We start from the raw sequence: 18,720 nt of genomic DNA on the forward strand, positions 1-18,720 counted from the left end.
TAACCTTAATACATATTCAGTGATGTAGGTTTCATTAGAAAGTAGGTACACACTAAGCAGTTGTTCTGAATTGTTCTCAGATCAATTTTAATCAAAAAATGGGATGATAATTTGGTCATTTTAGTACTAAAGTGGAATGAACGTTTGAAACCATTTAGGAAATGAACTGTTCAATTAATCATGATATTTTTGTATTGATGTGCCACCAATAAGGTTGTTGCATGCAGCAGAAATTTCCTTTAGAGTCAGGATTGCATGAATATGTTCTGTTCACGTTTGATTTTACTTTCTATTCCCCTTCCCTATTCCTTGCATTTACACCCAGATTCCTCCTTATTGTTCAAATCTACTCCATATCCCCAAATTCTCTATTCATTGACTTTCTCTCTCTTTGCACTTAGGGCATGGCTAGATGAGGGGGGTGATCTCACGATTTTATGATCGTGAGATCATCCCCCTCATCTACCCGTGGCGTGCGACATCCCAGGATGAAGAGGGCATTGTGCCCGCCATTTTGGATTTTTTAAAAAAGAAAAATGAGCGCACGAGTGCTTGACTGAAATTGTAAGGTTTATTTTTAAAAAAACTCGCACTCCCCCCACCCCACCCCCAATGGGCACAGAGCTCTTGAGGAGCTCCGTGCCCTGTTCCTGGCTCCTCGCATTTACTTATGAGGAGCCGGGACAAAACAGCGATGGCAGGCCACATGTCCCACGGTCTCAGGATCATCTTGAGACCACTGGAAAAAACAGAATGAAAGGGTAGGGCGATATCCTGGGCCAAGGGAGGAATCGCACAGGGACAATCCCGGGACCATCACCGGGATATTGCCCCATCTAGACATGCCCTGAGAGAGAGAGAGAGAGAGAGAGAGAGAGAGAGAGAGAGAATGCACTTCTGCACACCCCACCTGCAGTGTACAATAGGAATGATCAGGTTATCTCCCATCTTCATTAACTTCTGTTAACATACATATATATAATATAATTGGAAGCTATGTAATTAGTATTCATGATGATATCATGATGTTATCTTTGATCTAGGCTCCTTTTTAAGTAATTGTTTAAATCTGATTTAATTTTTTGAAAAAGTAGAAATTAAGTTAAAAATTCTCATATTTGGTGTTTTTTTTAAAAAAAAATCATGGATTTTTTTTAAACTAATGCTACTGACTTTTAGGAAAGTGTAATGCTAAATTGGAGGCCACATGGTAAATTGCCTGCCTAGTTAGAAGGTTGTGGATATCACGCACCATCTATATAGCTTTGTAGATAGAGCTGGGGTAGAGTCAATGATCGTGATACATGTTGGTACCAATGATGTAGGGAAATGTAATCATGAGGTCCTGGAAGCCAAATTTAGGTTGCTAGATAGGAGGTTGAAATCCAGGACTTCATGACTATATTTTTTGAAGTTCTACCTGTTCCTTCTGCAGGGCCAGCTAGACAAGCAGAGCTGAGGAGCGCTGCTGTTGCACCCATGCCCTTCTTTTGGATTTCCCACAGGTAGCCAGACTAGATGGAACTTTTGGTCTAATCCAGCTAAGCTCTTCTTATGTTCTTCATATGTTACAGAATATACCATGGACACCCTTATTTTTCCCTTCAAAATGTGTGTGCCATACTTTTCTGAACACATGTACACCCCCCTTGGATTCATGGCTGGATTCCACAGTGTGTACTCTGTTAAGTTAACAGCTGGGATATGTGCTGGAGCTGGGGGAACCAGTGGGGGAAGGGGAGAAAAGGAGGGATAAAATGAAGAGGACGAGGAGGATTATGTATGCTGCCTTGGGTTCCTTGGAGGAAAAAAAGGCGGGATATAAATGTAAATAAATAAATAACAAATAAATAAAAGGAGGGGGAAACAAGCCATGTCAAGACCAATCGTCTGTGGGCGCATCGTGGGTTGTTCCACAAACAACTCAGACTACATGGCTTATTTGCCAGGGTGGCTCAGCGTGTCATGTGAATTTGCCCAGTATGTCTTCTGCATGGAGTTGAAGCTGCTGCAGTCTTCATACAGATTATTGAGCATCTTTAGTGTACAAAATTTACACTGAATTATACTTCTCCAGGTGCTCCTTCCAGTACTACTTCTTTGTGTTAAAGGACAATTCATAGTTGAAGATCCACTTTTTAAAAAAGTACCTTTATTGGGATGTGAAGAATACAGTATGTGTTTCTGTATGCGCAGGTTGGATCCAACCAAACTTACAACCGGATCTCAAATTAGTGGGGGGGGGGGGGTTACTGGCAGGAGTATAAAAGGATGTGCATAGTCTCTCTTTACGCAGTTGTATACTTAAGGTGCCTAGAAGGAGAGGGATCATGCCCACCAGCCCCACCCTTGACCTCTGTGCATGTAGTGCATAGGCTCAGCCATGTGATTGGGAACCCGGAGCGTGTGAGGTACCTACACACATATACCCCAGCCTTCCCCTTGGTGTCCTCCAGATGTTTTGGGCATCAGTACCCACCAGCTCCAATCAGCATAGCCAATGGTCAGGAATGCTGTGAGTTGTCCAAAACATCTGGAAGGCACCAGGTTTGGAAAGGCTGGTTTAGCCCATTTCGCATTTGCATTGAGTGTGCAGAAGGTTGAGTTGTAGACTGCAGTACTGGTTGCTCCTTTGAAAACTGATGCTGTAGCAGTAAGATCTTTCACATGAAAAAAGTTTTGCAGTTTGCTGATAGGATAAATGGGAACAGGCAAAATGTGAAATTCCTGGAAGCTCAAGCTGGAATGGAAATGGAGAATCTAGTTTCTTTCAGTCTAATGGGCAGGTGTATGTTCAATGCCATACTTTTTGTTGTAGGTTGAGCTTAATGTATAGCTGCTTACTCTTTGGCTTTTCCTGGATATGGCTGGTATGCATTTCTATGTGTCTAATCACATTTGTTTCTGAGGTATAATGTTTTCAGTTACTTAGAACACAATGATCTGAGAGGTTGAAAGACAATTGATATATGTTAAAACTGCAGGACAAGAACAAAATACAACCATTGATATTTCCCATTGGTTTGTGTTAATTGCTCCTCTCAGATTAATCTCCAAAGCACACTTCTGAATGAGTTTAATTTGCGTCAATTTCAGGAATGTTTGGTATTTCATAAATATCAGGGCTATTTTTAACCACAACTACTGATGAAGAAATTACTTTGACTTAAAAGGAAATATACACCAGATATGCCATGTCACATCTAATTTGTAGTGTTAATTCCTGATTTAGCTGGCATTCTGCCTGGGTTTCCAGATGAGTCTTGATGTGGCTTATTTAGTTGATTTGTTCTTAAAGGATGAGAGCGCTCTTTGGAAATATTGGTGAATTCGAATGATAAGAAAAGGGATTCGGTAGATGTTTGTTTTTATGTTGCTTTTTTATTGTGTTATGTGCTGTGTGAATTTTATTACCATCTTCAGAAGAGCAATGTTGCAGTAAAAAGCAAATGTAGCCATAAGAAAGATTCCAAAATCCATGTCAGGCCAACCCCTAATGTCAGAAAATAGTGAGCAAGCATTTGAGTTATCCAGAATTATCCAGAAGTCTTTATCAAGCTAGATGGTAAACAAAGTGGGGAGTGAGGGGGAGAAGAAAGAAGCTGGCTGGTGGTGAAGCCATGAAGTCTTTAGAGGGGGCCATAGCTCAGTGTGATAGAGCACCTGCTTTGTATGCAGATGGTCCTAGGTTCGATCCCTAGCTTCTCCAGGTAAGGCGAGGAAAGGAATTCTGCCTACTGCCAATCAGTGTTGACCAATACAGGGCTAGATGGACCAATGGTCTAACTCAGTAGAAGGGAGTTTCCTACGTTTCCTAAGTCTGCATTTAGTAACGAAAATGGAATGGCTGATCTTTTACTTGTGAAAATCTGTAATCCAACTGTTACCTAGACCTGTCCTCATTTGTAGGCATTTTGACTATAAGCATGAGCGTGAGAAGACTCGGATTGGAAATAAAGGGAATGATACACAGCCCAAATGAGTCTGGAGTTTAATTGATAGCATTATCTAGGAAAGGCAGTTGGTGTGAATGGAATTATCCTTCCTCACAGCCCTATCACATGCAATGGTGATCAGCTTCACATCACTTTGGAGGGTAGCCCCTGGGCATAAAACCAACTTACAATAACCATTTCGTTCTCACTGACTTTTGTTAGACCAGACCCACAGGGCCTTTCCTTTGTCTCTCTTCTGCCTGTTGAGTATATCTTGGAATTTCCTTTCATGTGGGATTTTGGAATGGTCTTGTACAAAAGCTACAATCATACTGCAGACCATATATTAATGGCTCTTTTGTCAAAGTATTTTGTCCATCTAGCAGAGTGACACACCTGCTACTTGCATTCTTAAAGGGGCTTCAACTACACCCTTCCCTTAATCCCCTTCCCAAATTTAACAGTCATGGAATAAGAGCAGAGATCCTTTTATGGATAGTAGGAACCGGTGAAAGAACAGAAAGCCAAAGAGTAGGAATAAATGGCCAGTTCTCAGAACAGAGAGATGTAAACAGTGGGGTCCCCTAAGGTTTTGTATTTGAATTGGTGCTTTTTAAAATTGTTTATAAATGATCTGGAGTTAGGGATGAGCAGTGAGATTGTTAAATTTACTGATCATACTGAATTATTCAGGGATGTTAAATAAAAATATTATTAAGAGTTCCAAAACCATATCTCTAAACTGGACAAAAGGGCATTAGCATAGCAAATCTGGTTCACTGCAAGCAAATGTAAGGTAATGCACATGGGTAAAATACATCTTATTTCATATATATGTTGATGGGGTCTAAACTGGTAGTGACCGACCAAGAAAGAGACCTTCGGGTTGTGTTGGATGGCTCAGTAAAAATGTTGACCCAGCATGTGGCAACTGTGAAAAGGGCAAAGTCCATGTCAGGGATCATTAGGGAAGGAATCAAAAATAAAACTGCCAGTATGATAATGTCCTTATACAAATTTATGTTGCAGCCACACTTGTGCAGTACTAGTTGCTGAACCTCAGCATGGATGTTGTAGAGCTGGCAAAGAGCAAGCAAAAGGATCAAGGAGCTAGAACAACATATCTTTAAGGAGGGGATTTGGGGAACCCTCTTATCCTAATTATATGATATGCTTAATTTGGAAAAGACATTGTTAGAATTGACAGTCATCATCATCATCTAAGCTAGAGTTTGGTGCAAGTGTTTTAGGAGTGATTTGTGTTGCTTATTAAAAAAATGTGCTGCATTGGGGCTACTGATTCATGATGGGAAGGGGTTCTAAATGACAGATAAGAAAATCCACTTTACATTAGAAATACATTCTTACTGATTTGGAAGCAATAAATGGCAAAAACCGTGAAGTTGCAAAGTTGCTTGTTTACAGTTAGCACTAATCAGAATCTGGATTCCTAAAATTAATAGGGGCTGTGAAGGACAGCAATTAGGAACATCAATCTTCCAAATGAGTCCATGTGAGCTCCATTGGTACTTTACATTTATATACTTGAGGGCACTTAAGCCATTAAAAGGGGTAATGGCTGCCCTTAAGGCATGCATGTTAAAGCAGACTGTCACTTTGCTATTGTGACAGGGGATAGTGATAACATTGCTTAAAGGAATAGCACTGTTAGTTTATCAGTTAAGTATCTATAGAAATGGAAGGTTTTGCTGTAAAATGGCCATAGCATTATTGTAATCTAAAAGGAGACAGATTTGAGCGCTGAGATATGTCATGACAGATGCTGATTAAAAAGGACTCCTGGTGAGAATAGTGTTGTAACTTTTAAAGGCTTAATGTTTTCTGGTTTGTCCCCCCCCCCTTTTCCACTCTGTAATCTGCCATCCTTGACAGTTGCTCTGACAAAGCAATCAGCTCAGTAGAGAACATTGCTCTTTGTTTTTGTTTGACAATCTAAAGTGATACATAAATGCCTAATATATGAAAGACTTCCCTTGGGTGGAAATGCAACTGGTTTTGGATGCTTTAGAAAAGTATTCTAGCATTGTCAGAGACATTAATATTTCAGTTGCCATCCATTGATATCCAGTTGTTTTGAACTATCTCCTAGCACTTTCCTAATTCTTCCACCTCAAATGTCTCACAAACTTTAGGGAACATTGGTAATTGGGAGGATTAAAAATGTTTTTTTTTTTTAAAAAAAAAACCTTTAGGAATCTCTCCCTCCCTCCCCAGAAGATTTTTTTTTAATTATTGGTTTCTTGTAAAATTGCTTAATGCTAATGAATACATCTACAGAGGAAGAGAACTGAGTGGACTAGACTTCCCAGTTAATCAGGTAGAAACAAAATAGTTCCATAAAACTCCCAAGGATCTTTTGTGAGCTAGCTGCACAACTATGTATTGGAATTAATGAAATTGACAGTAACACAAAAGATTATACAATTTGAACTCTCCATTAGTGGTTATTCCATATGAAGATGATGGCATATTTTGTAGTAATAAAATACCTTTGATAAACAATGCCGACAGTGGTGGTACTCCTTTGGTGTCCTTTATAGTACATTGCTAGGGTGCCCTTTCCCTTTCTTCTTTATTGTTGGTACAATAGTGAAAAGTGAATGGTTTAAATCTTAAATAGTGTGTACCTTTAAGCCTGCATATAAAATAGTGGAGATTACTGGATTGATCCCAGTGTAATGGTGTATAAAATCCTGCTTTCCTACTGAGATTATTTTGTAGTGGCTTCCTTGTACTTTTCCATTAGAACTGCTGCATAAGAAGGTTGGTAATTTGAAGCCTATAAGACCTAGACATCCATGTTTGGGCTGCATAGTAGATGTGAAGTGTACAGAACAAATGACAAATCGGAATCTTTCAAACTGATCATTGTGCCATGCAGCTATTAAAAAGCAAAGTTCTTACATCTATGAACATTGTTAAGATATTTGTTGGAAGAGTGGAAATGGAAGAACAGACTTTATGCATTGTGAAATTGTTCCGAGACAAGGAAATTCTGGAAGTAATAATTTTTAATTACAGTAATATTCTGCAGTATATTATTCCTTCAGATCCTAGAATGGGAAACATTTAGGAAGTTTTGGCATGATTAGCAAGATGTGTTAATCCATTTCCTTAACTGTAGTGTTGTTGTAAGTTATTTGAGAAGTCTCACAGCTTTGTTGTAAGGTACATGATGGGTCTTATAAGAACATAAGAAGAGCCATACTGGATCAGACCAAGGGGCCATCTACTCCAGCACTCTGTTCACACAGTGGCTAACCAGCTGTTGACCAGGGACCCACAAGCAGGACACAGTACAACAGCACCCTCCCACCCATGTTCCCCAGCAACTAGTGTATACAAGCTTACTGCCTTTGATACTGGAGGTTGCACTTAACCATCAGGACTATTAGCCATTGATAGCCTTCTCCTCCAGGAATTTATCCAACCCCCAACCCCTTTTTAAAGCTATCCAAATTGGTGGCCATTTATTTATTTATTAAATTTATATACCACCCCATAGCCGAAGCTCTCTGGGCGGTTTACAAAAGTGAAAAACAGTGAACATTAAGAAGTATATAAAATTTAAAACCATCAGAAAAATAAAAACAACAGTATAAAACAACAGTAGCCATCACCACATCTTGTGGTAGTGAATTCCTTAGTTTAACTATGAGCTCTGTGAAGAACTACTTCCTTTTATCTGTCCTGAATCTCCCACCAAGCAGCTTCATGGGATGACCCTGGGTTCTAATGTTATGGTAGAGGCCTATCCACATTCTCCACACCATGCATAATTTTTGTACACCTCTATCAGGTTTCCCATTAGCCTCCTTTTTTCCAAGTCTCAGTGGCATTTTTTTAATGTTTGTAATAGATTCCAGTGTGTTAAATATCTATAGAAAAGCAACGTCTTAGTGTTCGCCATGATTTGTTTTGTAAGGTAATCTGTTCAAAAATAATACATAAATAAATAATACCTTTAAAAGCAAAATACTTTTGAACTCATGAATAATGAACCCTACTATGACAGTGGACTACTGCAGACTGGACCTTGGGCACTCCTCTGCCCCTTGACAATTCTTTCTTCTCTAATCCTGAAGTTTCACACTTGTTTTATGCCCATGAGTTATAAAAGCCACTCTATATAGGTGATCTTAATGCCTGTTCGCAGCCAGCCATTTTCTTTGAGATTATCACAGATTATCTTTCCTGATCTTGCCTTTCATTTTCAAAGCTAAGCAGCAAAGCCAAGGATTTCTAAGTGTAGGCTGAGATAACAGCTGCTGCAAAGTTTATAATATGGCTTACATCTGTTGCCCTTGTGAGAGGCATCTGCAACTAGGAACATAGGAAGCTGCCTTACACAAGGTCAGATTATTTGTCCACCTCGCCCAATATTGTCTACTCTAAGTGGCTGCAGTGCTCGAGGATGTCACAGGGGTCTTTCCCATCACTTGCTACCTTATTCTCCTAAAACCCTTGTTTTTCCTTATTTTTCTTTCTGAGCAGACTCCTATGGAGTGCTTATGGCCCTGCTGATTCCTTTAGATCTTGCTGATTCCCTTACACAAATGATGGCTCCTTCCAATACTATTGCACAAGTTGGACCCACTGCTTATGAAAAGGAGATTTAGCGCTTCCTAGGGGAAGCCTTAAGACAAGCAGAAACACTTGTTTCTGGAAGGAGGCAGGTCAGCAGAGCTTCCTTATTGAAGCTCTGATATGCCTCCTTCCAAAAACATGTGTTTCCATTTGTTTTGTGTTACCCAGGAAGCGCTAAATCTCTATTGCACAACACAATTGGCGGGGCGTAAGAGAATTGGCAGGAGCGTAAACATTTTACTGGATTATGTGCTCTGTCTCCTACATTCTGTTACAAATTTCCAGCACTAAGCTCAAGTGGGTAGATAAACTCACGTAAGGGGCGCAGAGCCATGTCTATGGGCCATGCACCCCATATCCCATGTCACCGACCCTGTCCACTCACTTCCAATTACAGCTAGGTCTGAAGAGAGGTTTTACATTCATTCACTTGACTACAAATAAAACTCAGCAATCAGGAACCCTAATAAAGCCAAGTCCCCAGTTGGACGGTTTATCATGTTCAAGGGAACATAAGTAGAACCACTCTTCAGATTTTGCCACCCAATGTAGGCTCAGTGGGCATGAAGTCATAGGTGGCGGTGCCAGTGTGCGCAGGCAACCCTATGCCACTAACATGAGTTTGCGTACCCTGTTCAGGCTTAACACCAGAACAGGAGGGAGGAAGAGGGGAGATTTTGCATCAGGACAAGTTTTGCTAGAGAAGAGGCATCCTGCCACCTCTTTCGCACATGAAAGCAGTAAATAGGCCTTGACCAAGACCTATACTATATTCCTAAGGTTTCCAGTATGGTGCCTGTGAGCCTGTTATTTTGTTTAACTGGACATTGCCATACTGCAAAACCATGTCCTACCCTCAAGCACTGTTATTTGGGTTCAAAAGAGTGTTTTTGTGTTTTGGAGCTAAGACCCCCATCTCTGCCTTTTACTTGGATTCTTGGGAAAGTTACTTGTCGTTCGTTCTCACCAGTTTTCATTCTAAGAAATTAGTATTTTATGACCAGCTATGCCCACCACGACAGTTGTTTTATGAATGGGTAATCAATTCCAAAACTTAAAAAGTTTTGCGACTCCTGCTATATTCTTTCTTTCTGGAACTTTAATTTTACCTTTCATTTCTGGTTCTTTCTTCCATTATTCTTGAAGTTAAAGATTTGAAAAAGACCGTGAATTGCAATTGACCATTATTTTCTCTCTGAGGCCAGTTCTTAGTCTTAGTGATTGGCTTTGTGTCCACCCTTTTTTGGATTAGGTTGATATTAATAAATAAATACCATTAAATGACAACTGTATCAATGAAGTATTAGTGTACTTCATTCTGCTTTTCTCAGTGGATTTGCTGGATGCCAAGTTTAATGCAACACTGAAAATTGGATGGACTCTGGTACTTTTGATTGAAGTTACCATTAATCAGTTTGTCCCACCTATCCCTCACTGATTATATACTTCTTTAAGTAAATACTAAGCTACATTCCAACTGGGGTTGATTTGCTTGTATTGTGATTTCTAACACTCTGTTAAGGGACTTTGTTTGAAGCAGGCCTATGGTAAGCAACTAATGAAGATGGATGAGGTTATTGGGATTAAGAAATATCTTCAGGCCTGGAAACTCATGAACAGTTTTTTGGAGTGTGGGCATACTGCAATAATGTGTGCTTGAGAAAACTTTCTTGGTAAAATTACATACATATGCATGTTAGTGCTTTTTGAAATGGTACCTTCCTTTATTGCATCTGGTTCAGGGTGCCATCCATTTATTTTGTTGATTAAAAATACCACTCAAAATTTGTTTGGGGGTGGGGTCAGACCAAATCTGAGCTTCTGTTATGGCTGCTCTAAATTCTGCCTCGATTCCCTCTCTCCCTCATTGCCTTGGCTTGCAGGATCAAAACATGCCACGGTTTGTTGTGTGCCATCACTGCCTGACCACAGCATATTGTATCATCCGAACCTGGGCAGCATGGCTTATTGAAGGGTTAAACAAACCTCAAATAACCTATGGCTTATTTAAGACAAGGTCACTTGTTTTGATCATGTGAACTGCTCCAGAAGGTCTGCGTTTTGCAGATCCAACCACTTCCTCTTGGAAGCGTTAGCTCTTGGATTGGTCCACTACAGAGCTGTAGCCTGGACCAATTGGCCAGTCTAGAATGATGGCAGGGTGCTATGGATCCCAGGAGTCATCTCCATGAACCACCACTGGTGCCTCTGGGCAAAATCCAAAGCTCAAATCAATGTTGGGTTAAGTTGGAGGCTGGCTGTGGATGCAAGGTCTACTGCCGGTAGTCGAGCCTCAGATCAGAGGATGTTGGCAGTAGAGGTGCTGCTACTGCTGCTGTTTCAGGTCCCGAGGAATGGCTCCTTGTGGCTGCATTAATTCTCCACTCCAGAGATTAATAATGGCAGCCTGCATCCAGTCTCTAAAGAAGCTCATTTGCTGGAAAGAGAACAAGGAGCTTGTGTTTTTAAATCTTGCTACAGCTGCAAGAGGTAGGCAGCTACCCTGAGGAGCTGGCAGCAAATTGGAGGGAGGAAAACCCCAAACCTTCAATCTAGCCTGCCAAATCATCTTCATGTCCCTGTGAAATGCAGTTCTCTTGTTTCAGGTGCCCACCTTGGCAACAGCAAACTGTAGGATTTCTGGTATAGGCCTTATACATATAAATATATGCGTATTAGATAATACAATCCAGATTTTGAAGACAGAACTGATTTCTTTCTTTCCTTTCTTTTAGGGGGTTGCACCTTTGATGATGGTCCAGGGCCCTGTGATTACCATCAAGATCCATATGACGACTTTGATTGGGTTCATGTTAGTGCTCAAGAGCCTCACTACCTGCCACCTGAGATGCCCCCGGGTAAGAATTACTACAGTAATGAATACGTTGACTCTGTTGAGTATGGTTGGTTTCATAGGGCTCCCCCCACTTCACTTGAGACCTGTTACCCTTTGTTACTTGGACATAATAGCGAAGTTATGGAAAGAGACAAGTGTGTACCTTGCATAATTCGCTATGTATGGTTTAGTGTATATCTTCACTATAAACATATTCTGGCTTCATACCAGTTTGAACAGAATTCCAATTAAACACAATAACATAAAATGAAAAAAATGAAAATATGTTGGCTTACCCTGATCTACAAAAGCTAGCCCAAACTTTTCAGAGAAATCAGCATAGCAAGAAGAAACTACGCTGCAAGTTAAGCCTCAGGTTGTATCCCTGGTCACAAACTCCTTGCTTTCAGAAGGCACTACTTGTCAACTGCTGTTCTTTATCTGTAATGTGAAGTCCTGAAATAAACATAATTACAGACATGGGTCAATCATCTGACACAATAAGAATCCCATGTGCCACCTTATAATTTCCTCTATTTCCATCATCCGGGTTGTGAGTGCTGTTGCTGAAATGGCACTGCCGACACATAGGATAAAATTATTGGTAGGTTTGTGGGGAATCACATGGTTTGTAGGAGTACAGAACCCCTTTAGGATAAAGCCCTAAGTGGGGTGTAAGAGCCCTTCAGTAGGGATTAAGTATGCTCAATGGCCACAGGTTGTTGACTGAACCCAGAGGAGCATTTAAACACGTGATTCCCCCTGGCATTCTGAAGCTGATTGAGAGCAGCACCCCAAATTTCTTCTCACAATTTAGGTTAGCTACTGCTCTTTAAAAATATCATTTTCAGTAGATACAAAGAATGGGTCACATGTAATTCATTCTGCACAAATCCCATTGTAATAAATTTAGATTGTGGGGACAGTAGAAATCTGGTGGGTTGATGAAATCATTTACACCATGATCTTATTAATCAATTTATTTATTTTTACAAATCACAACAATGAAACACATATTGAAATGTCCCTCTAGGTTCGAAAAACAGAAAGAAAAAAAGCCAAGTGTAACTACACACTGTAAAGGCCTCAGTTTCAAATATTACAACGTTCTAAATGAAAAAAAGGGGGAAAGGGGAGTAAATTACACATAAACTTCTGTAAAGCCAGACCAAATATCCAAATATAAGTCCATTCGTAAATGGTGCCTATATACCACTCTTTCAAATGTTGCTACTGTTGTTAGGTCTTCAATCCATTGCATTATAGGTGGTGAACTTTTATCTTTACATTGTTGCAATATCAGCCTTTTAGCAGTCAAGAGTGCGTGAAAAATCCATTCGCATTGATCATGTGTAACTTTCTGAAGAGCAGGTACATAATTTAAGATAACATGTACATCAGAAAATATTAAAGAGCTTTCCAATACAAAGTTAATGCATCTAATGACTTCCTCCCCAAATGAGGCAACTATTGGGCATTTCCAGAACATATGAACAAAAGAAACATTATCTGTAAGACACCTCCAACAATTAGCCAAGTTAGACAAACCTTTATTAAGAAGACGTTGTGGCATCCAATAGGCCCAAAACAAAAGTTTTTGCTGAATAAGAGGTAACTGGAGGTCCATAAACATATCAGTTATCGATGCCAAAACAATGGTCCATTGATTGGACGAAATAGGACATTCCAATTATCTGTTCCACTCCTGTTGAAGACCCCGTGTATTATATTTATTCACTGATAATAAGTATTTATAGACATGATTCATGTGTCAATATACCTGGTCAGCTTCAATAAGTGTTTCCAATAACAATGGAGACTCTAAAGCAATAAAAGCCATGATGCTGAATCTAGATTCTAAGGAATGTTGCAGTAAAAAGTACTACCATTCAGCTGTAGCAGGCAATTTAAATTTATCTCACAAAGCTGAAAACAGCAAAAACTCCTCATCAACACCCAGTAATTGATCCAGGGTAAAAACCATTCTGTCTGTCCAGGTCTGCCACAGAAATTTTTCTTTCCGATTTTTAAATCTGGAGTTCCCATAAAGTGAATTTAGCGTGGGAAAATGGGTCAAACTGTAGGCCATAAACTTATAACCATTTACTTGGGAGTAAGCTGCATTGAACTCAGTGAAACCTTCTTCTGAGTAGAAATGTACAGTATTGCACTATTAATTTTGCTACCTCATTCTCTATCATGGAAGACTTTGCACATGTGCTTAGGATTACCTAGCCATTTTCAGAAAATATGCAAATGGAAGTGTACTTTGTAAAGGTAAACGCAATTATTGAAAGAATTTTAATTTCTTAACAGTGGCACAGTCTTTTAATTTTAGCATAAGTAATAAATAACAAGAGTGTACTAATTATTTAGTTCCCTCGTTACATCCAATTAATTTGGGTTCCTGAAATGTTTTTCCTCTGCTTCTTACCATACAAATTAACTTTAGATGACAATATATTTTTGCTGACTTGTGGTTGTTAGCCAAATAAGATGGAACAAATTAAAAAGTTAATATATCTTGTTTAAAAATAACTACAGGCTGTACTCTTACAGTAAGTATAGTTAATCACTCAAACTATCTACATATGCCATAATATTTTATTCTCAACTTGGAACATTAAAATTTTCATTTAAGCAGGCAATTAATAACTCCAAAAAAAGTCTCTCAACATAGCCATGAAAATATTTGAATATATATGCATGCTTTTGGACTATAGTAAATCTGGTTTTCAGTGTTTCCTTTATATGCAAAAAGATTGCTTAAATAGGATTAGCTGATGGTTCCCTGCTTTAAAAAATAAATTCCACCTGATATCTATATCTATATATCACGGCACTCATGATAAGCAGGGGGGGAAAGGAAAGAGTTTTCTGACTGTTCATCAGAAAGCTTGTGATTTATAGAAATGTTTCCATTGTTAATTACTACTGTGGACAAGATAATGAATAACTGAAGAGGTATAGCCTAGATGACCTTGTCTGTTCACCTTTGATGAACAGCTTAATCGGTGCTTTCTAGACAGAATGATATGCTGAGTAAAATGAATGCTTCTGAAATTCAATTGCATTTTTCAATTAATAGGTTATTAAATAATTAATCACGCAAAAGGAGGAAATAAGGTCGGGGCTACTTTATTTGTGCCTCTGCACAACTTGTGTCAGATGCAAGGAGAAAAAATGGGAACTTTCCACTGTCAAATTAGACCAACCCATTTGCAACCCCTTTTTTTCCTCATCGTCTGTTTCCTATAATTAATTATGTTTAAAAGCGGGTGCACTTTCATTTTTGTAATTAGCGATTAGGCTTTCACTATTATGTGGCCGCAATTGATAAATGGTTGAATGCTACAGTGCACCTTCCTTGTTAAACAAGGTAACATATTACATACACATTTACATCAGCCCCCTGTCTCCTGGAAGACCCTATAATGGCCGGACATGCTCCAGTTCTTAAGGAAAATAGGTATGCTCAATTTATGGTGACTTCGTTTTTCATTGGACTGGTGCCATACCCTAACAACCGGTTAGAAATATTGGGTTGGATCCAGACTGTATTTCCATCAACGGTAGCGTCCCCTGAGCAGAGTTGCATTCAGAATGCTCCTGCTGCCAGAAAAGCGATGGTGGTTTTCTATGACCCTGCAGCCCTCAGCACCACCCCCTTTTCCAAGAGATCCCCCAACCCTCCTGAACAGATTTTCAGGGGCATAAGGGACTAAGGAGAGGGCAAATAAATAAAACCACCTGCTCCCCCATTCTACCAGCAGGATTACTTCACTTGGAACAGAAAACTTCCATGAACAAAAGGAGTCTTTCTCCCCATGGGACACATGTTCTGGATCCAAACCATATCCTCAGTCATACCATGGGAAAAACACATTTTCATATGAATCATAACTACTGTGCAACATCTAACCCACTCACCCCACCCCAATTCAGTGAACTCTTAACAAATGACTAGTGCTTATTGATGCCAACTAAACATAAGTAGATGTGGTAGCATATGTTCAATGTCTTCAAATCTAGTGTGCGAAGCTTGACTAGTGGTAGGTTGAAGTCAAGGTAACAGTATTATTACATACCTAGCTTAGAAGGAACTATGAAATTAAACCATTACAACTCTATGATCCAAATTTAAACGAGCATTTATCAGTTGGTTAATTAGTAATGTTTCCCCCCCGAAATAGATATTTCTCTGAGTGACCATCACTCCCAAGTCACTGCTCTCCTAAACTTAAGCATCCATAGGATCAACTTTTTTAAAAAAGAGATTTCCTGTAGATTGAATTGATTGCTTTAGGGCTCAATTTTCTCAGGATTCCTGTCAGCCTCTGAACTTGGAGGTTGACAGGGAACCTATGCAGAGCAGGAGGAACATGGAGATGATTTCTGCCTCCCCGCTCCCCCCACTCTGCATTTTTGCTAGACGAGTGATTTTGCCTGTCTAGCCAGGGCTCTGAGGAGCGGGAGGGAAAGAGGCTGGGGGATGTTGGAGGATTCTGTGTGTCAGCCACTCTGGTTTCCCACGCACACCAGTGCCCCCTTTCCCTCCTGAACTTGTGAAGGCAGCCAGCCCAGTTCTCTCCATACCTGCTGAAAGGGGAGGAGGCAAAAAGCTTGGACTCCTGGATCTGAACTTGGAATGATGCTTTGGCATTAGATTCAGGAATCCAAAGTATGTTATGCCCCCCCCCCCAGACTCCATCTAGGGGCCATAGGATTGCTCTCTTAAATGCTTAAACCATTACAACTATATGTACCATTTAAAATGAGCACTTATTCATGACCTTTTTTTTTAAATTCTAATACCTCATAACAGTTCCTCAAATGATTTTTTTTATCATACACATGGGAAACAGTTATTCCTGACATTCACCCATATATAGTTACAGGAACCCAATAGAAAGCATGGCCACATTGATCTTCCTCCTACCCTAAACACTGGGTAGAAAAGTCAGATAGACATATCATTCTCATCTTGTGGAATATGCTTCTCCATATTGGATGATCCATTGGCGTAATCAGTGTTCCACCAGTCTCTTCACCTTTCCTTCATTGCTCTACCCTTTGATAACTATTTTTCAGAAATTTACTTAAACCGCATTTCCCACCTCAGATACTTCATATAAAATGTCCAGCATACAGTTTCTTTTTGTATAGCTCCTTGAAGAGCTGAGGGATGTGGAAGTGGGTTGATCCCAATCTCTTTCACATCCCAGCTTTCTAGGTAAGCAGTTATGATTCCAGGGTCTGGCTAGAGCCAGTAAGTGAGTTAGGTTCAACACCCAGTGCCACAACTTCTCCTCTTTCCTTTCTTTGGCATTCCAGCTCTCTTCTAGCTTTTGAATCTTAGTGCTAGGCAAGAGGAGGTAGAACATGCTTCTATTTCCTTGAAATTTTAGTTTGAAAACCATACCTAAACATGTAACATAACTTGGCAGCTGCTGCTCATTTGGAATGAGATGTACTTTTTTTTTTTTTGCCTCAAAGAGCATCATCAGACTCATTGTTATTAAGTTTAAAACATTTGTTTACTTGCCCTGTACCTGTTTTCGATGCAATCTCTTGGTGGATTTTTCAGTATATGTCAGGTGTAGAATGCACTTCTCCAAATACCATTATTAAAGGATTTCATGTAAAAAATTAAATAAATCCCCAAAATGGTTAGAGGTCAAATGTGGAAGATTTCATGGTGAGTGGTATGCGTCTGGAATGTTTTAACCAGGCTGTTTTGAAAGCAGGTCCTAACTGGAAGACACTTTGCCATTTTAACTATGATTTCACTACTGATGGGACAGAGGATCCCTTCTAAATTTGTAATACCTCTTTAATTATTTTGTTTTATTGATCTAGGCTTCATGTATTGAAATCACAATGAAAAGAAAAATACATTTTTATTATGGGGAGGTCATGTATGACAATTGTAATTTTTATTAGAAGTGTAAAATAAATGTTAGAAGATGTTACATAAGATTTAATAGAAAACATGTATTGCTACACTATTACATACCCCAAAGAATACTGGATTTTGCTTTTAATCAGTAGAAAACATCTGATTGGCAAAACTCTTTCATTTCTAAATCTGTTATAGGGCATTGATAATGAGAATGTCGTTTTCAGTTGGACGTGTTCATTGGAAAACTGTACTTTTCGCCCTTTGTATCAGCATGTTTCTATCAGAGCTGAGTGATAAAATCAATTAATTGGTGTATTTGAATTTGAATGCTTCACTTGGTACCAGATGAAATTTGGGATTAGAAATCCAAAGCTCAACATCTGAACTTTCAAAAGAATTTGAGATACTTGTGATACTTCTTAAATACTTGAATAGTATCACAAGCCTCTTGTTTTGAATTACATTTGAATATATTAATTTTATATGGAATAATTCTTGAATGTTTGATAGTCAGTCAGTTTATTGTGTTACAAGCAGTTAGCCATTATACACAAGTTATAAAAGAGAACAGTTTACAATAAAAATAATTGAGCATCACAAAAGGGGTCACTACCCAAACCCTTCATGCATTGTGAAGAACGTATCTGCAAAGACTTAGCTAAAAATTTCGACACTCTAAAAGAAACATTTTTTTTGCATCTGATAACAAATGACAAACTTTAACATGTGATGAGGAACCCTTCAGCGATTTTAGCAAGGGAGAAATGTAAATATTTCTAAGATCGTTATACATAGGACATTCAAGCAAAACATGAATTAAGTCTTCGATAGAGACTGCATTACATCCACATACTCTATCTTTAATTGGTAATCTCTTATATTGTCCTAACTGAACTGCTAAAGGGAGAACATTTAATCTTGCCTGTGTAAAGATTATTCTCAATTTAATGTTGGGTATATCCACCAGATAACTTGGTAGAGATAAATAAAATGGCGTGAAAGAATTATAGAAAGGGTTAGTTTTACAGGACTTAAGCTCTTCTGACTGAGACTGCATCTCTATATCCTTTAACCTTTGCAATAGCAGGGTTTTAGCTTTATCATGGCCCTGGGATAAGAGAAAGGGTACTGAAAATCCCAGATTCATTACAATCCCTTGCATTCTATGCATCCATGAGTCTGAGCCCTCCTCTGCCAATGTCATCAGAAGAATCTCTGACAATTGTTAGAAGATGAATTTTAACCAAAAGAGCAGGGCTAATCTAAGAGCTTCCGCTCTAATTGGCATAACTCCTGCTTCTGCACGCAGGAGTGCCAACTTTGTAGAGCTGGGCGCTTCCAAGAGTCTGCGCAAAAATTTGTTTTGCGCTTTTTCAAGTTGATCTAAATTTGTAAGCGCCCACAAGGGGGGTCCATATAACAACATGGGCAAAACCCTA

At 39.2% G+C, this 18,720-nt stretch overlaps 1 protein-coding gene across 4 annotated transcripts in view; it reads left to right on the forward strand.

Moving 5' to 3' along the window:
- Window positions 1–18,720, forward strand: part of PTPRK (protein tyrosine phosphatase receptor type K) — a 389,066-nt gene that overhangs the window by 87,709 nt on the left and 282,637 nt on the right. For all 4 annotated transcript variants that reach the window (XM_063124699.1, XM_063124696.1, XM_063124697.1 and 1 more), the window contains exon 2: window positions 11,279–11,401. In XM_063124699.1, the coding sequence (XP_062980769.1) occupies window positions 11,279–11,401 (123 nt within the window). The remainder of the gene's footprint in view (window positions 1–11,278; window positions 11,402–18,720) is intronic.

This window comes from Elgaria multicarinata, chromosome 4 (assembly GCF_023053635.1).
Source record: "Elgaria multicarinata webbii isolate HBS135686 ecotype San Diego chromosome 4, rElgMul1.1.pri, whole genome shotgun sequence".
NCBI classification, from domain to species: Eukaryota; Metazoa; Chordata; class Lepidosauria; order Squamata; family Anguidae; genus Elgaria; species Elgaria multicarinata.